The sequence below is a fragment of the Phascolarctos cinereus genome, unplaced genomic scaffold, assembly GCF_003287225.1.
Source record: "Phascolarctos cinereus isolate Bilbo 61053 unplaced genomic scaffold, phaCin_HiC Scaffold_4;HRSCAF=312, whole genome shotgun sequence".
NCBI classification, from domain to species: domain Eukaryota; kingdom Metazoa; phylum Chordata; class Mammalia; order Diprotodontia; family Phascolarctidae; genus Phascolarctos; species Phascolarctos cinereus.
The window spans coordinates 899604-923002 of record NW_027555847.1 but is presented as its reverse complement, the minus strand read 5'-3'; the positions used below and the strand labels follow the sequence as shown (position 1 = coordinate 923002).

The window sequence follows — 23399 nt, the reverse complement described above, 5'->3', positions numbered from 1 at the left end:
CTGCCTCTGGTTTTCCTTTTCCCGCATTGTTGCTCTTCGTTTGTTTCAGTTGCGTCTGACTCAAGCCCCGCTTTGGGGATTTTGGGGCAGAGATAGCGGAGAGGTTTACAGTTTCCTTCTGCAGCACGTTTTACAGATGAGGGGGCTAAGGCAAACAGGGTGGAGTGACTTGCCCAAGGTCACCAGCTAGTAAGCTCAGAGGCCACATTTGAACTCAGCAGAGGAGTCCTCCTGACTGCAGGCCCAACTTCTGTCCTCCACACCACCTCACTGACCACATTTCTGTCCCCTCAGTGTTTTGGGTTCTTCTTTGGAACCCAAGCTTAGTCTGTTTTTTAAATTTCTTTACAGAAATTCTCTGGTATTAGTTGTTTGTTTTTAAATTCTTCATTGTGTTCTGTTTTCTGCATCCAGCTCCAATGTATAGTCTAAATTCATCCCTCATTAACTCTCTGGGTTTTCTTCCTATTTTTAAAGCTCTTCCGAGTTTGTTTGTTTTGGGGGGTGGGGGTCCCACTCTTCCCCTCCCTGGTCCCTCTGCTTCCTTGTTGTGATCATTGGCTCCTTCTGCGTTGCGTTCTTGGGGGTTTTGGCCCTCTTGTCCTCCAGGTTGCTCCGTCTGTGCAGGGGCTTTTCTCTCCGGGTCTTTGAGGTCTGGGGCCTATTCCCAGTCTCTGGCCTTAGGCTCCCGACCTGGTGGGCGCTCTCAGAGCCGTTTGGCGCAGCCCAGGCTGGCCCAGCCGTGGTCATGGGTGCGCCCGCTCACGCTTCTCTATGACCTGGTCCTTCTGGGCCCCACGTTGTCCAGTTCTCCGTGGAAAATAGCCGGTTCTGCCTTCCTTTGTGGATTCAGTTCTTGTGATTTCTGGGGCGCTTGGTAGAAAGTGATGAGCCTCCTGTCTCGCTGGAAGGTGGGTGACATCTTCTGTTTTTCCATCACCTATGTTTTCTAGTGAGTAAATGACAGAAAAAAGCAACCTAGCAAAATAAGCCGACACTGAAAAGCTCCCAACCCTGCCCCCGCCCCCTTTCCACCCATCAGGCCTCTTGCTTTGCAGTCTTCTCTAAGCTGACGGGTGTGGCCTCCTTGGGCATCAAGGCTGACGACATCCCATGTCTTCCTAGTAATTAGCTGTCTCCTTCCTGGGCCCCAGAGCTGTTCTGTTATTCCCAGGAGATGGACGTCTGCCATACTCCAGCTTCTGGTGAGGTGTCTGGCCTGGGAGTCCTGAGGTCAGAGCCTGGGGGCAGCCTGGTTACTTCTTGTTGTGTTTCGGACAGATCCCCCATTCCACCAACGATGCCCGAGTGTGTCCTTCTTTCTCCAGAGACCGCTCGAGGCAGCCTTTTCTTTTTGCCTTTTCTTTGCCGTTCCTGTCGTTATTGTCATCATGCTCCGCTGTGGGAGGGACATCTAGTCTCAGGCACCTTCTCCGGGCCTACTTAAGGAGAGCTCCCAGGGCATTCAGCTCATCCTGCTGCACCTGACTTCACCCTCCCTGGAAACTCATCATCCTCGTAGAAGGAGTCCCTAGGACACCGTCACCTCCCTGGCGCCATGCCAGCCCACCCTCTCACCTCGTTCCCCAAATCCCCGCGAGCCCCCACGGAGGGCAGGGACTGTCTTCTGACCTTCTGGGTCTCCTCGGCGCTTTGCCTGGCACTGGCGTGCAGTAGGCGCTTCATCCATGCTTGTGGGCCTCCCTCCTCCACAAAGTTGCCATGGTACCACCAATGGAGCCGGCGTTAATTAATGTCTGTCCCACTCTAGCTGTGTTCTCTCCGGAGGCAGGTGCTGTGCTCATCCACCGCCCCTGCTCACACCTGCAGAACCTCTGGGACACGCTTGTCTGTGTCCTCCAGGGCTCTCTCTGCTGCGCCCCCACCTCCCTGGCCAGAGCCCGGCCAGTCTTCCCTGATCCTCTCCCTGAAGCACCCCTCCCCCTCCGTCCTTATGTCTGATCTCCTCTGTCTTTGGCCTGAGCCTTTCTGGGGGCTGGCTTCATCCTTTCCCCATTTAGACTGTAAGCCCCTTGAGGGAAAGGACTCTCTTTGTCGGTATGCCCAGCAGTTAGTAAGGTGCCTGGCATGTCGTAGGCACTTAATAAATGTTTGTTGGCTATTTGTAGATCTGTTGGGTGGGCAGCGAGGGCATCTGAAGGAGAGGCAAGACAGCACATTCCCAGCACTTGCAGTCCTCGCCACCATGGCCACTGTTGGAGATGTGGTCCCGGGACCCTGAGCCCCTGTGGCCCCCGGCCACGAGGCCTGACCCTACTTCTAGCTGGGCTGCCCTGTGGGGGAGGGGCCAGCCTGCCCTCCCCGGCCATACCTTGATGGAGACCGCGTTGGGAGTGGAGGGGTGCTGCTCCCAGCCCGCTGTCCACCTGCTCCTGCAGGTGCATGAGCCCCTGCCATCTGCTCCGCCCCCGCCCCCAGGGACCCTGGCACCTTTCCCTCTGGTTGGAGGCTGAAACCTTCCCTGGGCACAGTCTCCCCCATTAGAGCAGGGCCTGTCTCACTTTCTGTTTGTGTCTCCAAGGCCTTGTACACCTTAGGTGCTCAGTACGGGCTGTGTTCTCTAGAGTGTAAAGTCGCCCAGGAGCATTCTGTGAATGAGTGTGTCCTCTGGCATCTCTGCCACTGTGCTGTTCTCCCAGACCCCTGCTCCTGTCTCCTGCAGGTTTGCTCACTACCTCCCAGTCCCTGCTTCTCTCCTTGAACAGCACCCCCATTTGTCCAGCTCAGAACTCAGTCTGTTCAGAGAGCCTGCCTTCCGGCTCTGATGGCTCTTCCATTGCAATGTTGCTGTGCTCTGAGGAGGACTTTACAGGAAGCTGGGGGCACTCATTTGAAGCACACCACGCGCTGGGTCACGGAAGAGGAGACAGGGCTGCCAGGTTCTCCTTGGCACCAGCAGAGGGCCTGTCTTGGTTCCGGGGGAGTGGTCCCCAAATAGCAGGTGGGGACGGGGTGGGTGTCTGCCCCTTCAGTGGAGGAGGGGTCTGGGACTGGGCAGGCAGGAGGGAAGCGTCCAATGAAGGGCTTTCATTTATTAAGCCGTTTCAAGATCCCCCAGTCCCACAGCAGTGATCATTTACAGAGGCTTTGAGGCTTGCCAGGGACTCTCCTGCTCTCCTTTTATTTAACAAGAACACATCCGTACCCTCCCTCACCTGGTTCCCTGCCCTGACTCCCTATAGAAATGAGCTGGAGGCCAGTCAGACTTACAGGCCTCTCTGTGGAAAGCTCAGCCCACAGTTGTGTGTGCTGGTTCCTACCGCACCCTGGGTTCGGGCCTCCTGTCCTGCTCGGGCTCTTTGCTTCTCTGCCTTCAGGATCAGGAGGCAGTGGATTGGGAGGGATGGACCCCAGTGGAGGCCAGAGGTGCCTAAGTTCTAGTGCTGAATTGGATAGTCAGCCTCAGTTTCTTCATCTGTAAAATGGGAATGAGCATTTAGACATTGTGAGGATCAGAGATCAACCTATAAAGTCCTTTGTGAACATTAAAGCTGGCTAGCTCTGGGATTCTCTCCTCTGTGCCTGAAGGGATGAAGACAAGAGTGAGGGAGTGACAATGGGGGCTGCCTGCCTGGATATGGGATTGTCCTCTGCGGCAGGTGTTGGAGGGCAGAGAGCATTTCACCTCTGCATCCTTAGTGTTTCTTACGGTGCTGTGCATATAGTAGGGCATTAGCAGATACTTGCTGACTGCTCTGTGAAGAAAGGGTTCCCAGGGCCTCCTCCAGAGTGATCCAGTCTAGGGGCAGCTAGGTGGAGCAGTGGATAGAGCACTAGCCTTGGAGTCAGGAGGACCTGAGTTCAAATCCAGCCTTAGGCACATGACATTTACTAGCTGTGTGACCCTGGGCAAGTCACTTAACCCCATTGCCTAGCCAAAAAAAAAAAACCCAAAAAGCAAATCAAAACAAAAAACAAAAGCAGAGTGATCCAGTCCATCGACTGCAGGAGAGGTGGGTGTGAGAAGCAGCGGTGTCGGCTCTGATTCCTTCCCAGAGTCGTGAATCTCTCTATCCTGCTGACCCCTTGAACTTGGCCCCCTGTCCATCCAGGAAGCTGACCACATTGTGTTCTCTGCCTTCAGGAGCCAAGGTGTTTTTTGTTCCCCAGTAGCTGTCAGATGAGATCTTGACAGGGCCGGACTGTGATTGCCGGCCAGGGAGTTTATTTAAATGACTGAATTTAGGAAAAGAAACTTTGCCCCCTGGTTTGTAATAGGGTTCCCCCTGTCCTTCTTGGAGAGGATCTGCACAAGATGGAATCCTGCCTTCCGGGCCATGTCTTCATTGGCTGTGAACTGGTGGCTGGTACTCCAGGAAGGCTGGACAAGGGAAGAAGGATCTGCCATTGGGGAAGGGTTAGAAAGCAGTGACCACCCCCCGCAGTAGCAGGTGTGGGTTATGCCTCCACCACATACATGCCTCAGTCCGAGGGGTGGAAGGGCCAGAGTCAGAGAGCCTGCCCTCCCCCTTGAGTCCCCTGGTCCACCAGGGTTTACCACATGCTCACCCAGCCAGGCAAACCGAAGGTCGTTAGCGGCGAGGGTGAGCTCACTCAAGCCTGGCATCACCTGGTAGATGGAGGAAAGCCTTGTATCCAAGAAAAGGGAAAGGAGGATAGGCAACCGAGAGGAGCCGATTTGTGAATGGGGGAGGAATGGGGTCAAGTCCTTCCATGTCACTTGGCAGCTGTTGGAGGGTCAGGACCAGGTGGGAGGGAGAGTGAAGGGTTCCGGGATGACCATGACCGGGCCCTTCCCTAGCAGCAGAGTGGGATCCCAGAAAGAGCTTATCAGAATAGAAATGGGCCATGTCTTTCATCAGCAGGAGGGATGGAATTAAACCCTTGAATCACAATGGAAATTATTTTCATTTTCAGTGAATGTCAAAGCCCAGACCTGGGTCTGACCCAGTGACTTCTCATTCTGATGCTTTCTGGACTTTACAAGGAAGCAAAAGAAATGTGTAAAACATAGAGTTTGGGCGGAGTGGGGGGGGGTTCCAAATTTTATCTGAGGTCAGAGAGTTGCATTTGATGTAGGTGAATCTACGCCTCTAAATTTGGAGTATCTGAAGAGTTAATTATTTTTAAAACTTGGAATCAGCCTTCCATCTTCGCTTCATGCCTGTTTCCTTGGGAACTCTGGATGCAGAATGTGTCATGGCCTCAGGGAGCTCGTCTCCTCCCTTCACAGTGCTCTTGGCATGGCGGTGAGCACCAGTGGAAGACCTTTGGCTATTGCCCCGAGCTGTGCCTTTGAGAAGCTCACAAGGACAGATTGGGCCAGGCCGCAACATACCGTGCCGCTCTGCCTGGTCTGGAGTTTAACATTGCTTTGAACAGGGCTCCCATCCTCCTAGTCAGCTGCATTGTCTGAAAACTGTCCCTGGAAGGGGAAATGTTTTAAAAAGAGAGAATGGGAGAATTTGCATTCCCCATCACCTCCCTTGTTTGTGATGCCAAAGCCAGGGTGGCTTCTGCAGGGTCCTAGAGGCCCCCTCCCACAGGGGAGCAATGGGGAGGGAGACCATTTCTTGGGGGGAGGACCTTCTAGCAGCCATCACGGTGGGGTGTCAGGAGAGCAGAGCGTTTAAAGTGGATGTTAAAAAATGAGAGCCACGTGTTCCTGTGAGAAGCCAGAAGTGCATTTTGTTTCTGCCCAAATGGAAGCAAGTGATGGTGCATTTTTCGCATTGCTGGGTCCGGGGCACTCCCTGGAGACCCCAAGACAAGAGAGGTTTCCTCAGGTTTCCCCAGGGGTGTGAGAAGGCCCATCTTTTGTCTTGGTTGGGTGTCTGCCCTTGGGGCCCCTCTGGTGAGCCTGGCTGTGTGTGTGTGTGTGTGTGTGTGTGTGTGTGTGTGTGTGTGTGTGTGTGTCGGTGTCGCACAAGCAGGAGCCTGGCTTTCCGGGAGTCCCCCACTGCAATCCTGGGGAAGGGCAGCCACTGGGGCTGCTTTTTACATGCAGGGAGAATTTTCACCTTTCATCAGGCTGGGCTACCAGAAGATGATGTCACCTCGCAGCTGATTGGCTGTTGCAGTACCTAGTGCAGGCAGCGAAGAGAAAGAAAGATGCCGGCACCAGGCTGCCTCCATGGTGCTGGCTCCCAGCTGGCTCCCGTTGGCTCTGGGCAGAGCCCGTGATTCCGCCTGAGCGGCCAGGGTGGGGCCATGGCAACTCCTGGGAGCAGCCTCCAGTGAGGGCCAGGCCAGCGGGCTGCTGGAGGCATGAGGCGTCTGATTTGCAAGCGGATCTGTGATTGTAAGTGGAAGCAGGGAGGGATGCCGGCGAGGAGGCCCTGCCCAGCCCAGCCGTGCAGGGAAGGCCGGGGGTGCTGGCTTGCACTGCTGGATTTTAGAGCGATGCTTCTCCAGCTTGGCAGCCGAAATTCGAGTGAGAAAGGCCTGACATTGTCCGTGCTGTCCATCTCTCACTTAGACCCACAGGAGAGCATAATTTGTGTTTGATTTCTCTCCGTGAATTTTGAGAAAACTGCAGAAAGCTCAGTCCTCATCCATCTTTCTCATGTCCTTTCTAGATAAAAGCTTTGATGATGAGGAATCAGTGGATGGAAACAGGCCGTCAACAGCAGCCTCAGCCTTCAAGGTTCCTGCCCCAAAGACTTCTGGAAACCCTGTCAACAGTGGCCGGAAGCCTGGTTCCTCTGGGGGACCAAAGGCTGGAGGTAATGGGCACCCAGCCCCACTCTTGTTCCTGACTCTGCCTGCCAGACTTAGAGATGGGGAGGAAGATGTGGAATTCCTGGCCGCAGCAGGGCTCAGAGGACCCATGTGCTGGGAAGGGCCAGCAGGGTGTCAGGGCCTCAGGGTGGGGGGCCTGAGCAGCCACTTACCAGCAGCTTCGGGGATTTACTGTTAGGTGCCTTATTGGACATGATATATATAATATAATATATATATATAATATAAAACAGGACATCATTTCAGATGGACCCACCTTCTCAGAATGGTTGAGCCCCCTGGGCACTAGAGACAGGTTGGGCAGGGGGCCATGTGCTTGATACAAATCTCAGTGAGAGGACACAGGAGGGGCCCCCACCCGGGGCATTTGAGGGGCTGGGACAGAATCAGTCTGTCCTGCACCAGCAGTGACACAGATTTAGGGGTCTTGTGTGGAGAGAGAGATTGGGCTGTGACCAGGAATCCACTTGGGTGTGATTTTTTCAGTGTGAGCGTCTGTAGACCTTTTGGGTTTCATTTTTAAGTCAAAGAGAGCTCGCTGGCCTTGCCTCTAGGACTCTCCTCATTCATTTTTGAGGATCTGCTTTCTGTCTTCACCTCCAGGGCCACGGGTGGGCCAGGCTGGGAGAGGCCCAGCCACAGAGTCAACTCTCTGTCAGGAACGGGCTAGGCCTTTGTCAGTTCTGCCTCCTTCCTCGTCCTGCCCACTAAATGTTAGTGAGGCTGGAGGAGGCTGGCCCGGGGCCACTGGTGGGAAGTGAGCTGGGTGTCTTAGTACCACTTCTGTCTTCCCCTCCCCCTTCTCCTTTGGTAGGGACATCCCAGGGCATCTGGCTCTGCCCTGGTCTTTATGCTCATGGTGGATGAGGTGTGGACTCACAGAGGGGGATTTGCATCCACCCCAGGGCATGACAGCTGGGGCCATTGCCAGCTCACCTCATCCTAGGAGATACAGGCCATTCTGTGTGGGGAGAGGAGAAGGGGGTGGCAGAGGGTAGAGAGCAAGTCCTCTGGTCACCTGGAGGGAGGAGATGGAAGTGATGGCAATGTTGGGCACTGCCCTGTGGCATTGAGATGCCAGAATGCAGCTGGCATCAGGGCCTTGGGACTGCCTCCCTAGGCTTGGGGCCTGGAAGAGCAAGGGGATGGACAGTTGAGGCCCTGCCTCCTCTCCATCCCATGCTAGTTGTGCAGCAGAGGGTTATTTTTCGGGGGCAGCCATCCTCCTACCTCCACTTAGGTAGAAGATCTCATAGTATGAAGCCACTTACAGGAAGAAGATTGATCTGGTTCCTGCTTTTCTTGCCCCTGTGTGGTGGGGTCCCCAAGGCAGCTGGCTCTGTGTTTGTCAGACTAGATCCCCTTAACCCTAAATGCATGCTCAGAGCATTGCGGGGCAGGGGGTGGTGGCAGGCAGATGCCCTTTCCCAGTCACCCTCATGAATTCCTCCCCCTCAGGCAAGGCGGGGGGGTGGGTAAGGGATGCTTTGGTCCGGCCCATCTCGGTTCAGCAGGGCTTGGGGCAAAGGCCTTGGGACCCCCTGCCATTTGGGCTCTCTGAATCTACTTGTTTTCAGGGACCCCTTTTGATTTGAACAAGTTTTATTCTTCTGAGCTGCTGGCATTCAGGCAGATGCCATGAAGACTTTTCAGTATTAACAATTCACTTTTAAAATATCCTCACTCACGTGGCAATTTTTAGTGGTAGTAATGAAATTTCTGAATTGCCTTGTGCCATTTACATAAATAGCTGTTTATAAAAAACCTCTCTGATTTTGTCTTCTGATGAAAGGTGATGTATACCAGGACCCATCTGACTCTGACCTAGTCATCCTAGTGAATTCCAAGATTTGCTTATTTTTATATCCAGTAGCTGGCTTTAGTCTTGGCAGTGACTAGACCAGTCTTCTTTATTAAAATGTCAGGATCAAGAAAAATTATTAAAACAATTTGTGACATATGGGATGTCCTAATTTGTTGAGATTTTTATTTCATTAAGGGCTTTTTTGAGTGGAGAAAAATAATCTGGTTTTAAGTAGGAATAATTACAGTAAATTTCTGATGGGTCCTGGCCTGGCAAAGACCACGTGATCCTGGGGTCAGGCAGCCCCTAGATTCAGAGAGAGGTGCCAGAAAATCTCTTGTACTTGGGAGTGTGTCCCACCCACCCCGGGGTCATTCAGGAGTGCTAACCAGGGCTGCCAGGGTCAGGGTCAGGGTCAGGGTTAGGGGCATTTTTCTCCTCTTAAAGCTTGTGAAGCTCTGACTGACCTGTCTCCCCTGCTCTTTTCTGTTCCTCTTCATTGCTCTCATTAATTTCATGGCCTTTTCTTCTCTGCCTTGGCATTTCAGGCTGCCCTCAGTGCCCCCATGAAGATGGGCATTGTGCTGGGTGGGCAGAGGAGGACAACCATGGGCTGTCCCCTTTCCTCCAGCAGAGGAAGTTTTCTGTAAACCTCAAAGCCCTGCACAAATGCCGGCTACTATTGACTCGAAGCTCCTGACCCTGGGGCTTGGGAGGTGGGGGAAGAGGACACATAATGACTTAGTTATGTGTATGGTACCTGTGGGCCCTACTGGGGAAACATCCAGTGGCCATCACTGATGTGAGTTTGATCCTGAGAGAGATGCCAGCTGCACAGGTCAGTCTTTGAGCCCTCTGTGTGGAGGTGACAAGTGATACAGTCCCTGAGAGTGTACAGGGCAGGAGGAGCAGAGAGCCGAGCACAGACCGCTGGGGGTGGCCTTAATGCTTGTGGCTGGGAGGACACCAGCACTGGAGGCTCGGGCGGGGAGAAGTTGAGACCGCGAAAGACTCGGCCAGGAGTCCAAGGGTCTGTTCCCCTTGTCTGTCTGCTCAGAGTTGCTAAGGGGACTCCTGTTGTGCCCAGACTCGGATTTGTGGCCAACGCGTTCCCCTGGCCGCCCTCTTTCAGCTGCCACAGAGGGACCTTAGCACCACAGAGTGCATGCAGCCCACCTGCTCCTCTCCCGTCTCTCCAGGGAAAAGCTCTTTGTAGGAGGTTTGCCCTCTCCTTCCTTCTTGCTGCCTTCCTGGTGGCTGTCCAGCTTCCCTTCTCCCCCAGCCTCAGCCCCGCTGGTCACTCACAGATTTCCCTTCCTCCTCTGAGGCTTACTTGTGTCTCAGATTCTGGCGGGCTGTGGGGGTCTCTTAGCCTCCCAGCCTTTTTCTGTCTTACCTCAAGGAATCTCTGGCTCACCCTTAGGATTAAGAAGTCCCCTCCTCCATCTTCATGCCCTTTCAGCACACAAAAATGGCCATCCATGTCCTGGATCTAGTTCTCACCCATCCATCCGCCGGGTTCCATTTTCATGACCTGAATATTGACTCTAACTTCTTCCCACCTATCACTCCTTTGGAACCTGTTCTTTGCCTTCACCTTGACCTCCTGTCTAGCCTCCCCCCCCCTTACCCCCCCCCCCCCCCCCCCCCCCCCCCCGCCAGGACTCTAGTTTCTCATGTCCCTCCCCTGCCCCAGGGACTCTTCCTCTGAACCTCTTCTGTACCTTCTGGCAGTCTCTGAAGTGGTTCAGAACCAATACAGTTGCAACACGTACTTTGGTGTGCCTGAGGTGGGCTGGAGGTAAATGAGTGATAAGCCAAGGAGCTGGAATGAAGCTGAGAACCAGACGGATTTCTTTGAGTGGTGTTCAAGGGAAGGAATAGATGCAGACCCAGACCATGTGAGCCTCTAAGGAGCAGAGCCTGACAGTGGCCAGGGGGTGAGAAAGGAAAAGACTTCAGGACAGAGCCACTCTGTCACCTGTGAATGGAGGGAGGAAGGACCCAGGGAGGGGCCTTCAGAGTCACTGGGATGAGCAGGAAGGGGCGACCATATGGGAATGGCTTTTATCATTGAAGGATTGTGGCCCATTGACTCCTCAGGTCTTGGGTCAGATATGTAGTCCTTTGTTTGGCATTCATAGTCCTGGACAATCTAGCTCCAAGTGCTATCTTTCTAGTATGACTATTCTAAAAAGTCACTTGTTACCAATAACTTTTGTATCTTACACTAGCAGAATTTCTCCTAGAGTGCCATGCCAGATAAGGGACTATTTGTCTGAGGGGAAAAAGAAACCCAAGAAGAGAGAAGCCAGCCAGCAAAAAAACTAAACAACCTATGGGAAAGGGTTGGGCCTCCCTACTCTACTGCGCCACCCCCACCCCCCAAGGCAGGTGGGCCTTTTCTTCTCCCTGTTTTGGCCCATCTTGGGGCCCTGTGATTTCTTTTTGCGGTTGTTGGCCCACTCTTCTTCAGGACCTTCTTTGGGAGTTTCTTGGCCAACATGTTGCAGTGGTGTGCCATTCCCTTCTCCAGCTCATTTGACAAATGAAGAAACTGTAAGTTCTTGGCATCTCCATAGTTGTTGTTTGCTTTCTTTTGCTGAGTCATCGTGTGTGTGTGTGTGTGTGTGTGTTGTGTGTGTGTGTGTGTGTGGTTTTGGCCAAGCTGTGTTGGAGCCTTTCCAGCCTCTCTGTATTTGTCATATTTGTCTCTTCCAGCATCATGATATTCCATTGTATTCACGTACCAAAGTTTGTGTAGCCATTGCCCAGCCGATGGGCATCTACTTTCTTTCTAATTCTTTGCCACCACCCAAAATGCTTCTGTGAATATTTTGGTGTACATGGAAATTTTATTCTTAGCAGTAATTTCGTTGGGGTGATGCAGTCGTCACTGTATTTGCCTAATTCCAGTTTGCTTCCCACAGTGGTAGTACTGATTGACAGCTCCACTAACGATGCACCAGCATGCCTTCCACATCGACTGTTCCAGCTTTTGTCACATTTGCAGGAAATGACCTGACTCCTCAGGGTTGTTTTGTTTTATGTTTCTTTTAGTAGGAATTTGAGAGATTTTTTCATATGGTTGCAAATAGTTTGTAATTCTTTTGAGAACTGTTCGCATCTTGTAGCCATTTATTTATTGGGAAACTGCTTTTGGTTTTTCATGCAGGCTGTTCCAGAAGTCTTAAGATTTCATAGCTTGAAATTTGCACTGAGAGGTTTGGGACATTTTGTGCCTTGGATTATCTGAGAAATTTAATCCAAAGAATTTTTTCTCCCAGTGGCCATATTTCTTATATGTATTGATTTTGGTTGTGCAGAAGCTTTTCAGTTTCGTGTAATAAATTATTTATTTTATCTTTTTATCATGCCCATTTTTGCATCAAATGTCCCTTGATATTTCTAATTTTCTTGAAGAGATCTAATCTTTCTCATTGTTTTTTTTTCCCTATTTCTTCACATTGCTTATATAAGAAAACCTTCTCTTTCCTTGTAGTTCTCTGGAATTCTGCATTCAGTTGGGTATACCTTTCCCTTTCATTTTCCTTCTTTCCTCAGTTATTTTAAAGCCTCATCAGACGTCATGTTGCTTTCTTGCTCTTCTTTTTCTTTGGGATGTTTTTGTTGCTGCCTCCTGTACAATATCATGAACCTCTGTCCATAGTTCTTCAGGCTCTCTGTCTAGCAGATTGAATCCTTTAAATCTCTTTATTCCCTCCGCTTCATATTCATAAGGGATGTTATACAAGTCTTACCTATGTGGTCTGATGGTTTCCCCTACTTTCTTCAATGTAATCTGACTTTGGCAATAAGAAATTCATGATCTGAGCCACAGTCAGCTCCTGGTCTTGTTTTAACTGACTTGGGCTCTTCACCTTTGGCTGCCAAGTGTATTCCCCCTGATTTCTCTGTTGACCACCTGGTGATGGCCTTGTGTAGAGTTGCATTTTGGGTTGTTGAAAAAGTGTTCACTCTGACCAGCAAGTTATCCTGACAACTCTCGTAGTCTTTGCCTTACTTCATTTTGTCCTTCAAGGCCAGACTTGCCTGTTATTCCAGTTATCTTTGGATTTCCTACTTGAGCATTCCAGTCCCCTATGGTTTTTTCTGGTAGAAATGTGTGGCTGGGAAAGGTGGACCATAAGGAAATCTGAGCACCGCAGAATCGATGCTTTGGAATTGTGGTGCTGGGCAAGACTTTTGAGAGTCCCTTGGACAGCAAGGAGAAGAAATCAGTCAGTCCTTAAATTAATTCAGGCTATTCACTGGAAGGGCATAGTAGAAAGAGTGCAAGGAAGACGCACCTTCCTGACTTCAAATCTTGCCTCAGTTTGTTCATCTGTCAGGTGAACTGGAGAAGGAAATGGCAAATGGCAGACCACTCCAGGATCTCTGCCAAGAAAACCCCAAATGGAGTCACCAAGATTTGGACTTGACTGAACAATGACTGAACAACAACATTCACTGGAAGGCCAAATACTGAAGCTGAAGTACTTTGGTCACATAATGGCAAGGCAGAACCCATTGGAAAAGACCCTGATGTTGGGAAAGATGAGAGGGCTAGATGGTGTCATGGAAGTAATGAACTTGAACTTGGACAGACTTTCCTTTCCTTTTTTTTTTTGTGGCTAGGCAGTGGAGTTAAGTGACTTGCCCAGGGTCACACAGCTAGTAAGTGTTATGTGTCTGAGGCTGGAGTTGAACTCGGGTCCTTCTGAATCCAAGGCCGGTGCTCCACCTAGCTGCCCCCGAGCTTGGACAGACTTTGAGAGAGAGTGGAGGACGGAAGGATCTGGTGTGCTGTGGTCCATGGGGTTGCAAAGAGTCAGACACCAGTGAATGACTGAACAATAGCAGCAGTAATAAAATTTTACCTTTTGTGATTTCCTCTATCCCACTTTTGGTTAAGAATACAGCTTCTGTCTGAACGCGGACGGAAGCCGACCATCTGCTCTCCTCTTCTCTTGTTGTTTTGTTTTGTTTCTTCTTTCTCATGGTTCCTCCCATTAGTTCTAATTCTTCTTTACATCACGACTAATGTGAAAATGAGCTTAATGTGAATGTATGAGTAGAGCCTGTGTCAGATTGGACGCTGTCTCGGGGAGCAGGGAGAACAGGGAGGGGCAGAAAATTTAAAGCTCAAAATCTTACGAAAGTGAATGTTGAAAATGAAAAATAATTTAAAAAAGAGAATACAGCTCCTGCCCATAGTTGTGAAAGATATTTAATCTGATTTCTCTTATATTTTTTTCTCTGGTGTGATCTTTAATAGTAAGATCACGTATTCATTTTGAATTTATTGTGGCATATAACATAATATATTGATCTAAACTTAATTTCTGCCAGATGGCTTTCAGTTTTCCCCTGCAGTTTTCATCAAATGAAGAGGTTTTTTCCTTAAGTAATTTCTGTTTTCGTTTTTATTGAACACTGGGTTATTGATTCCCAAATGTTTTGGATAACGATATAGAATTACCCTCCCTTCATCTCTTCCTGTTTTCACTATTTCTCTTAGTATTCTAGACCTTTTGGTTTTTCAAGTAAATTTTATTTTTCCTTCATCAAATTTTGTAAAGTATTTTTTTTGACGGATTAAATGATGCAACATTAAAACTGCAAACTAACTTTGCTGGTGTTGCCATTTTTATCCTGTTGAAATGGCCCCACCATGAACACTGAATATGCCTCTAGCTAGCTATTTAAGCTGTCCTTTTTTTTTTAATAATATTTTATTTTTCCCCAGTTATGTGTAAAAACAATTTTTAATGCTCATTTCTTAAAACTTTCTGTTCCAAATTCCCTCTCTCCCCTCCCCTGTCATTGAGAAGGCAGGCAATTTAACATAGGTTATACTTGTGCAGTCATGCAAAACATATTTCCATATTAGTCTTGTTGTGAAAGAAAACACACCACACACACACACAAAAGAAAAATAAAGAGAGTGTTAAAAAGTATGCTTTGATCTGCATTCAGACACCATCAGTTCTTTCTGTAGAGGCAGATAGCATTTTTTATCATAAGTCCTTAGGAATTGTCTTGGATCATTGTATTGCTGAGAAGAGCTAAGTCATTTGCATCTGGTCATCAGACAGAGTTGCTGTTACTGTGTACAATGTTCTCCTGGTTCTGCTTACTTCATTTTGCATCAGTTCATGTAAGACTTTCCAGGTCTTTCTGAGAGCATCCTGCTCATCATTTCTTACAGCATAATAGTATTCCATCCCAATCATTGTAGAACAGTTTGTTCAGCCATTCCCCAACTAAGGGCATCCCCTCAATTTTCAATTCTTTGTCACCATAAAAAGAGCTGCTATAAGTATTTTTGTACATATAAGTCCTTTTCTCTTTTGTTTTTTTATCTCTTTGGGATACAGACCTAGTAGTGGCATTGCTGGGCCAAAGGGTATGCATGATTTTATAGCCCTTTGGGCATAGTTCCAGATTGCTCTACAGGGTGGTTGAATCAGTATACAACTTCACCAACAGTGCATTTATGTCCCAAATTTCCCACTTCCCCTCCAACATTTGTTATTTTCCTTTTCTGTCATATTAGCTAATCTGATACGTGTGAGGTAGTGCCTCAGAGTGGTTTTAATTTGTATTTGTCTGATCAATAGTGATTTGGTTCATTTTTGTATGTGACTATAGGTAGGTGTGATTACTTTGTCTGAAAACTGCCTGTTCGTATTCTTTGGCCATTGACCAATTGGAGAATGACTTGCATTCTTATAAACTTGATTCAGTTCTCTATTTCTTTGAGAAATGAGGCCATTATCAAGTAGTTGCTGTACATTTTTTTCAGTTATGATTACTGTGTATTTCCCTCAATCCTATTTTTCTCCCTGTTTGTCCTTCTGTCCATCCTAAAAAGTGTTTTGCTTCTGACTACCACCTCCCCCAATCTACCCTCCTTTCTGTCATCCTCCTCCCCACTTGTCTTATCCCTTTCTCCTCCTACTTTCCCATAGGGTAGGATGAAGTTCTATTGCTAACTGAGTGTAAACGTGATTCCCTCTTTGATCCAGTTCTGATGAGAGTAAAGTTCAGGTGCTCCTGCCTACCTCCTTTATCTTCCACTAGAGTGTAAAAGTTCTTTAACGTGAGATACTATACCCCATTCTACCTATTCCTTCTTCCTTCTCCTAGTGCATTCCTCTTTCTCACTCCTTAATTTTATTTTTTCAGGTATCATCCCATCATATTCAACTCATGCCCATGCCCTCTGTCTATATACTCCTAACTACCCTAATAATGAGAAAGTTCTTAGGAATTTCAAGTATTGTCTTTCCATGCAGAAATGTAAGCAGTGTAACCTTATTGAATTTCTTATGTTTTCTCTTTCCTGTTTACGTTTTTATGCTTCTCTTGAGTCTTGTATTTGAAAGTTAGATTTTCTGTTCAGCTCTGGTCTTTTTATCAGCAATGTTTGAAAGTCCTCTATTTCATTGAATGTGCATTTTATCCCCTGAAGGCTTATATTCAGTTTTGCTAGTAGGTGATTCTTGGTTATTCTTTGTCCTCTAGAATGTCATATTTGAAGTCCTCTGATCCTTTAATGTAGAAACTGCTAAATCCTGATTGTGGCTCCCTGTATTTGAATTGTTTCTTTCTGGCTGCTTGCAGTATTTTCACCCTGAATTAGGAGCTCTGGAATTTGGCTATAATATCCCTGGGAGTTTTAATTTTGGGGTCTCTTTCAGGTGATCAGTGGGTTCTTTCATTTTCTGTTTTACCCTCTGGTTCTAGGATATCAGAGCGGTTTTCCTAAATAATTTCTTGAAATAGGCTCCTTAGACTCTTTTTTTGATCATGGTTTTCAGATGGTCCAGTAATTTTTAAATTATCTCTCCTGGATCTATTTCCTGGGTCAGTTGTTTTTCCAGTGAGATAGTTTACATTTTCTTCCATTTTTTCCTTCTTTTAGTTTTATTTCATTGCTTCTTGAGTCATTCACTTCCACTTGCTCAATTTTAGTTTTTAAAGAATTATTTTCTTTGTTGAGCTTTTGTACTTCCTTTTCCATTTGGCCAATTTTCGTTTCTGAGGAGTTCTTTTCTTTAGTGAATTTTCGTACGTCTTTTTCCATTTGGTCAATTCTGCTTTTTAAGGAGTTCTCTGCAGTGAATTTTTGCATATCTTTTTCCATTTGACTAATTCTGCATTTTTAGGCATTCTTCTTTTGTGCCTCTTTACCATTTGGCCTGTTCTGTCTTTTTTAGGGTATTATTTCTTCAGCATTTTTGGTGTGCCTTCTTTACTAAGCTGTTGACTTTTTTTTTCCCCCATTATTTTCTTGCATCACTGTAACTTCTTTTCCCAATTTTTCTCTACCTCTTGAATTTAAAAATCCTTTCTGAACTCTTCCAGGAATTCTTTGTAAGCCTGACACCAGTTCATATTCTTCTTTGAGGCTTTGGATATGGTGGTTTTGACTTAGTTGTCTTTTTCTGAGTTTGTTTTCATCTTCCCTATCCCCATAGTAACTTACACAGTTAGCACCTGTGTTTGTTGCTTGCTCATTTTTCCAGCCTATTTATTTCCCCAGTGGAGGGAGCACTGTCCCAAGCTTCGGGGGTTTTGTGTAGTTGTTTTCCGAGCTAGTTCTGGAGGTCTGTAAGCTTTCAGTTCCTCCAAAGGAGAGGTGTGTTTTCTGCTCCTGTGCCTTGTGCTCTGGTCTGCAAGCGACTACAAGCACTGTTTTCCACCCTGGACCTGAGACTAGGGTCCCCACTCCCCTGTAACTACAAGCTCTAGTGCACTGTTACTCCTCCTGGCTCTGGGACTGTGACCCAGGACCGCACCCCGCATCTGAGTATGGGCGATGCCCCCAGTGCCAGCAAAGGTCCCCCGCCGCCGCGAATTTGGTCACCCCTGCGGGCTGCTGCTTGTGTGTGGGGCCCAGTCTGTACTTATGCAGCCTGTGCTGCCCTCTCACCCCGTCCTTTTGTGGGTTCTGCCACTCCAGAATCTGTTTTGAGGCCTTCCTTAGCATTGTTTGGAGAGTGCAGGAGAGGCCCTGCCTTTTCTCTGCCTCCTGTCCCCCATTTCTTTAAAGACTGCTTTGCGATTGAAGGTACACAGGTACAAACGGATGTTGGTGGCCTCGCTCCCGAATGTCTCATGTACTCTGTGGCTCATTTACGTGGGATGTCCCTTTCTGTGGGAGCCTCTTGGATTTTGTTGTTAGCATATGGAAGTGCAGCTGATTTCATGGGTTGGTTTCTTTACCTGTGACTTTGCTGAAGGCATGAAGTATCTCTGTTTCTTTGCTGATTGCCTAGGATTTCTTTTTTTTGCCACTCCTGTTTATTTATTTATTTTTTAATTTTTAAAATTTATTTATTTTTAGTTTTCAACATTCACTTCCGTAAGATTTTGAGTTCCAAATTTTCCTCCTCATCCCTCCCCTCCCCCCAGCCGGAGACAGCATGCAATTTGATACAGGCCCTACATATACATTCATATTAAACCTATTTTCACATTAGCCATATTGAAAAGAGGAATTAGAACCAATGGGAGAAACCGCAAGAAAGAAGAAACAAAACTAAAGAGAGAGAGCAAATAGTCTGCTTCAGTCTGCATTCTGTAGTCCTTTTTCTGAATGTGGACAGCGTTTTCCATCATGAGTCCTTTGAAGATGTCTTGGAGCCTTGTGGTGCTGAGAAGAGCTAAGGGATCAGAGTCAGTCACTGCACAGTGTTTGCCTAGGATTTATAGGCAGGCTACCACGTCATTGACACATCTCCTCATTTGGGCTCTTTGCCTGCCTTGATGCTGTCGATGTCTTTCTCTTGACTTACTAATGTTGCTAATGTTACCAGCCTTATATTGACGATGAAGGGGGGAGTGGGCATCCTTGCTTTGCTCCTGTGTTGATCAGTCAGTGAAGATGCACAGAGGTGGGTTCCTGGAACAGCAAGGAAGCTGGGGATGCTGGCTTGTGGAGGGCCGGCCTGGATGGTGGGAAAAGTGTCACAGTTGGGTTCTCTGCATCGCTCCAAATTCCTTTTCCACAGTGCCCATATTGATGGACGATGCGCAAAGTAAAGGGGCTGCACACCTGACCTGGAGAAGGGCAGAGAGCTGACTCTTGGAGCTAGAGCCCAGTGGGCCTCTCCCTGGGATCTTGGGGAAATTTTGCAAGGGCTCCTTTGAGAAGGGGCCCATGAACGCCTTGAGAGAGATGCTGAGCTCCACCCGGAACAGGCCAGGCCCAGCCTTATCTCCTTTTTTTTTCTGATGCCAGGCTTGGGTCTGTCAGGTGGCTTCCCAGGCACAGTTGTCGGGGGGAAGGAGGCGGGATGTGGTAGTTCTTGCTGACCCTTGTGGCTTCCTGGGGCCTCCAGGACTTGACTCGACTTGGGCCCTTAGCCAGGCCTTACATAAGGGCCTCCAGTCTCTTTCCAGATGTGTAAGCAAAGCTCTGCTATGACAGAGGGAACTGTGGTGTGACTGCATGTCTGCTGGCCTCAGTTTCCTCATCTGTCAAATGGAGATCATCTCAATGCCTACATTCCAGTGTTTTTGTGAGGATCCAATGAGATAATAAGGCATACAGGAAACACTTAATAAGTGCTTGTTTCCTGCCCGCCCCCCCCCCAGTGTGTATCACTGGAGTGAAGGGACTCCTTTCCATTTCAGATTGGTTTGACACTCCAGTTGCCCTTAACTGAATTTGTGCCCCAAAGTCCCTTTTGTTTCAGTCAATAAGCAGGTGCCGAGACTGGGGGTACCAGGAGAAGCAAAAACAGTACATGCCCTTAGTGAGCGAGACAGGAGGCAAACCCCTAGGTAGATGCAGAAAGCTAGGTGGTGCAGTGGTCAGAGCTGCTAGCTGAGTGGCCTCGGGCACCCCCCTGAACTTCAGTCTCCCTCAGTTTCCTCACTTGTAAAACTGGAGTGAGGACTGCCCCTGCCCCCAGCATCGTGTGAGGCTAAGAGAAGGTTATCTGTGAAGTGTAAGTGGGAGGTACTCTCAGAAGGAGGACCCCAAGCAAGGCCTCCCATGGAAGGGGGGGTAGCCGGGAGGTAAAGGTGAGGAGACAGAGTGCCAGTATGAGGCATGGCATTGGGAGACGCAGGGTCTTGTGCCACTGGGTCACAGAATCCATGGAGAGCCAGGCGGGGGGTTTTGTCTTGGGTGGTGGAGATGACAGGGAGCTCTGGGGCTCATTGATAGAGGGCTGTATGGGTCAGCTGTGCCCTCGGGGAAGCTCGCAGCTGACCTTCATACATGTTTGTCAGCTTGTCAGTGGGATGGGAGTAAGTCAAGGAACTGGAAGGGGTTAGACTCGATTGGAGTCCCCCAGTGTGAGGCCAGGAGCTGTGCAGGAAGGGGAAATTGTGAGCCAGGTGCTCAGTTCATAGAGCAGTCTTGAGTGGGGAGTAGATGTGGATTGAGAGGGCAAGTGGCAGGGGGAGGGGAGCCATGACGTGACCAGTGAGATCAGTGCAGCTAGGGAGGGGGGAAGGGAGGCCAGCAGGCCGAGTCCTGGGCAGGAGGAGTCAGAGGAAAAGATTTGTGATGTTAGGCACTCCACAGAGAGCCATAGAAGGGGCAGGGAGCTTTGGGGGTGATGGGAGCAAGAGAACGGGGGTAGGGGTGGCAGGTGGGGTGTATGCTGTGACGGTGGGGTTCAAGACCACTGAGATGCGGAGAGTAGGTGTGTGGCCTCCACAGTCAGTCAACACGCTGCCTCAGGCTGCAGTTGAACCAGGTACAGGCATGCAGGTAGAGAGGAGAGGGGCTGGGGTAAGCTAAAGACGACCCGTCTGGACTGGCAGCAGGCCCAGGAGTGTGCCTGGAGGGCTGGCACAGCAGTAGATCTAGGCAAGGATCCTGAAACGGTTCAGATACACAGTTTCCCAAAGCATTTGGCAAACTCTGCTCACACCCCGGAGTTTTCATATGTTGCCTCTCTTATCATTTTTGATTAAAAAAAATTCTGTTATTTCTCTGACTTATTCTTTTCTCACAAACCCTATATGAAGAAGTCTATATTTGTTTGAATTCTTTTTTCAAGTGCTGTTTTTATTGATAATTGCCGCTTATCTGGTATTGTGGCCAGTGAAGTCAGTCATCTTATCTTTCTGCTGTCATGCATTTGTTAAAGAGGGTTTTGTTCCCCAGCGTGAGTTTCCTTTTTCTCCCCCCCCCGATTGCCTTGTGCAGGTGAGAATGTATCTATTCCTCTCTGTTCCCGATTAATTGATTAACTTCACTGCACTTCTGTTCCTGTCCCTCCCCTCTTCCTTGTCTCTGGAAGGGCTCTGTGAAGCTGTACTGTCTCGTGTTCTCCTCCCAGCGTCTGGGCGCTCGACTCTCCCGGTCCCGTCTGTAATTTTTAATAGTAGGTGTTCATTGGCATCCTTTGCTTTTACTTCATCTAGCCTTCACTTGTATCTCTTCCTTTCTCTGCTACCAGCGTCGTGCCTTCAACAGAGGCATAAGAGTGGAAAAAGTCCGCAAAACTGTTGAGCACATGGAGGAACCTTGGCCTTCCTGGCCCTTCCTTGGACCCGCTGCTTCTGCCAGGGAGTGGGGAGAGCCATCTTCTCCCGCCTCGTCCTTGGGGCAGTGTGGTTCTTTCATCACGGCGCTTGGGAACTGTGCTTCCCCGGTCCTGCTCCATCGTCAGTTTGGATAGTATCTCATTATCTATGTTGCCTTTAATCAGAGTGCAGCCCTTGTCTCAGATTCTGATGGCTCCTTCCCCATTTTTTTCAGGTTCACTTGAAGCATAATAAATTCCCCTCCAGGCCCTGCTCTGAACTCCTTGTTAGCCTCCAGTTTGTGCTCTTCCGTGCCTTCTGCTCCCCATCTCTGGGGGGCAGCACCGTCATTGTGGATGCCCTCCATCTGAGTTGGGACCTGCAATGGCCTCGGCTGGGCCTACTCCTTGGGTTCTCCCCCCTTGCTCTCGTCGGACCCTTGGGCCATCTCTTCTTTGACCTAGAAGCTCCAGGCTTCGCCCATGACATTCCTTATGGTTTTTAATCCAGGGTTTCTTTCAGGAGGTGATGGATGGATCTTGTCCCTTGGCTCTAATCCATCTCTGGGGTTTTTATGATTTCTTGAGTCAGGGTGACCAGAGCCTTTGGGGTTTGGTTACTGTTTTCAGGGAGTCCAGTGATTCCTCAGTGATCTCTCCTGGACCTCTAACCCAGTTCCGTTTTTCATCGCAAAGCCTTAAGTTTTCTTTATGTTTTCTAATACTCGGCCTTATTATAGTATTTCTTACTAATTGCGGAGTCACTGAGTTCTGTTTCCTCTGTTCTGTTTTCCAGAGAGTCCCCCCTTGGGTAAGGTTTTTGACCTTCTGTTTTAAGCTGATTCTTCTCCTTCCATTTTTTCCTCGAGAGGTAACATTTTCCCTTTTTCTGTCTTCCTTTGTGCCTTCCAGTCTCTCGTGGACACTCTCTGTTGTCCTTAGGCCCGTCCCTCTCCTCTTGTGCGTCTTCTGCACCGCCTCCCCTCTCTTCTGGGTGCTCTCCCCCACCTCTAGCTCTGTGTTCAGATTTGGGGAAGGCCAGACTCTGCCCATCCTGCCTCCCTGGCTGTGTCCCCTGCTGCCTGGCACACGTCCTCCTGCAGCACTTGGGGATTGAGTGGGCGGCTTAGTAGGTAGCGCCCTGGGAGACCCGAGCCCAAATCCAGACTCAGACACTTAGCAGCTGACCCTGCACAAGTTACTTTATGTCTGTCTACCTCAGTTTCCTCATCTTTAAAATGGATGGGGGTCACAGTAGTACCACCTTTCAGAGTTGTGAGCGTCAAATGAAATATTTGTGAAGTGCCGGGTCCAGAGTAAGCACTTGATAAATCAGTCCATCTGTCCTCCCTCCTCATCCTAGGCCAAAATCCCTGGTGTCACAGCCTGTCTTCTGTGGCCTCTACACAGCTTTGGCCTTGGCCCGTCCTCTCCTCCTTCCCACACAAATCCTGCCTCGAGGAGGTCAGGGGCCTCCTGCAAGCCCCAGGGGGTGCTGGCATTTTCTCGGCTCTTTTGTGCCTGGCAGGGTCCCTTTGATCCGCTCCAACTCCTGGCCTCCCTGGCTTTTTTTAAAGTCCCAGCCAAAATCCCACCTCCTCTAGGAAGCCTTTCTTCTGGCATCTATCTCCTAACGATCCTGGATATTGCTTGTTTGTGTGTATTTGTTAGCTTGCCCTCTGCCCAGTTAGATTGTGAGCTCCTTGAAGGCAGGGACTATCTTATCCCCAGCACTTGGCACAGGGCCTGGTAGACAGTAGGCACTTAATTAATGTTGTTTGATTGGTTGATTGACCTGTACTCCCACTGAACCTCTCTTATGCCGTGGTCTGGTACTGTTCAGTTCCCTCCCAGTGTCCACAGTATGCTGTTTCTGCAGTTCTGAAGGGTGGGTGCCAGATCGGCCACTTTCTCAGCTTCCCCCACTCAGGCCTAGTCCAGAGGAAAAATCCATCCTTGGGAGAGTCCTGCCAGATCCTGTTTCAGAAAGGGTCCTGGGCCCTCTCAGGGCTGAGGCAGATGCCCCGCAAAGGCAGCTGCCAGAAGAGCTCTGGCTGGCCGGGGCTTTGAAAGGGCCTTCGCTCTGCTTTTTCCTAGGTGCGTCCAAGGAAGGTGGTGCCGGTGCTGTGGATGAAGATGACTTTAGGAAAGCCTTTGCAGAGGTTCCTTCTGTCCAGGTAGGATGCTTGACACCCATCTGTCTGTCTCTGTCTGTCTCTGTGTCCATCTCTGTACTTCTCTCTGTCTCTGTGTCTGTCTCTGTCTCTCTGTCCTTCTCTGTCTCTGTCCCTCTTTCTCTTTCTCTCTGAATCTGTTTGTGACTGTGTCTGTCTATCTCTCTGTCTCTCTCTTTCTCTCTGTCCTCTCTCTCTCTC

The 23399-nt window shown here is 49.1% G+C and overlaps 1 protein-coding gene across 37 annotated transcripts in view; it reads left to right on the top strand.

Moving 5' to 3' along the window:
* CLASP2 (cytoplasmic linker associated protein 2) overlaps positions 1-23399 on the top strand; it is a 142167-nt gene that overhangs the window by 45139 nt on the left and 73629 nt on the right. For 27 of the 37 annotated variants that reach the window (XM_078151989.1, XM_078151986.1, XM_078152000.1 and 24 more), the window contains 2 exons: positions 6561-6707; positions 23122-23201. In XM_078151989.1, the coding sequence (XP_078008115.1) occupies positions 6561-6707; positions 23122-23201 (227 nt within the window). Of the gene's footprint in view, positions 1-6084; positions 6284-6560; positions 6708-23121; positions 23202-23399 lie in introns of those variants that run through there. The other 10 variants (XM_078151997.1, XM_078151998.1, XM_078151996.1 and 7 more) reach the window with 6 other exon arrangements.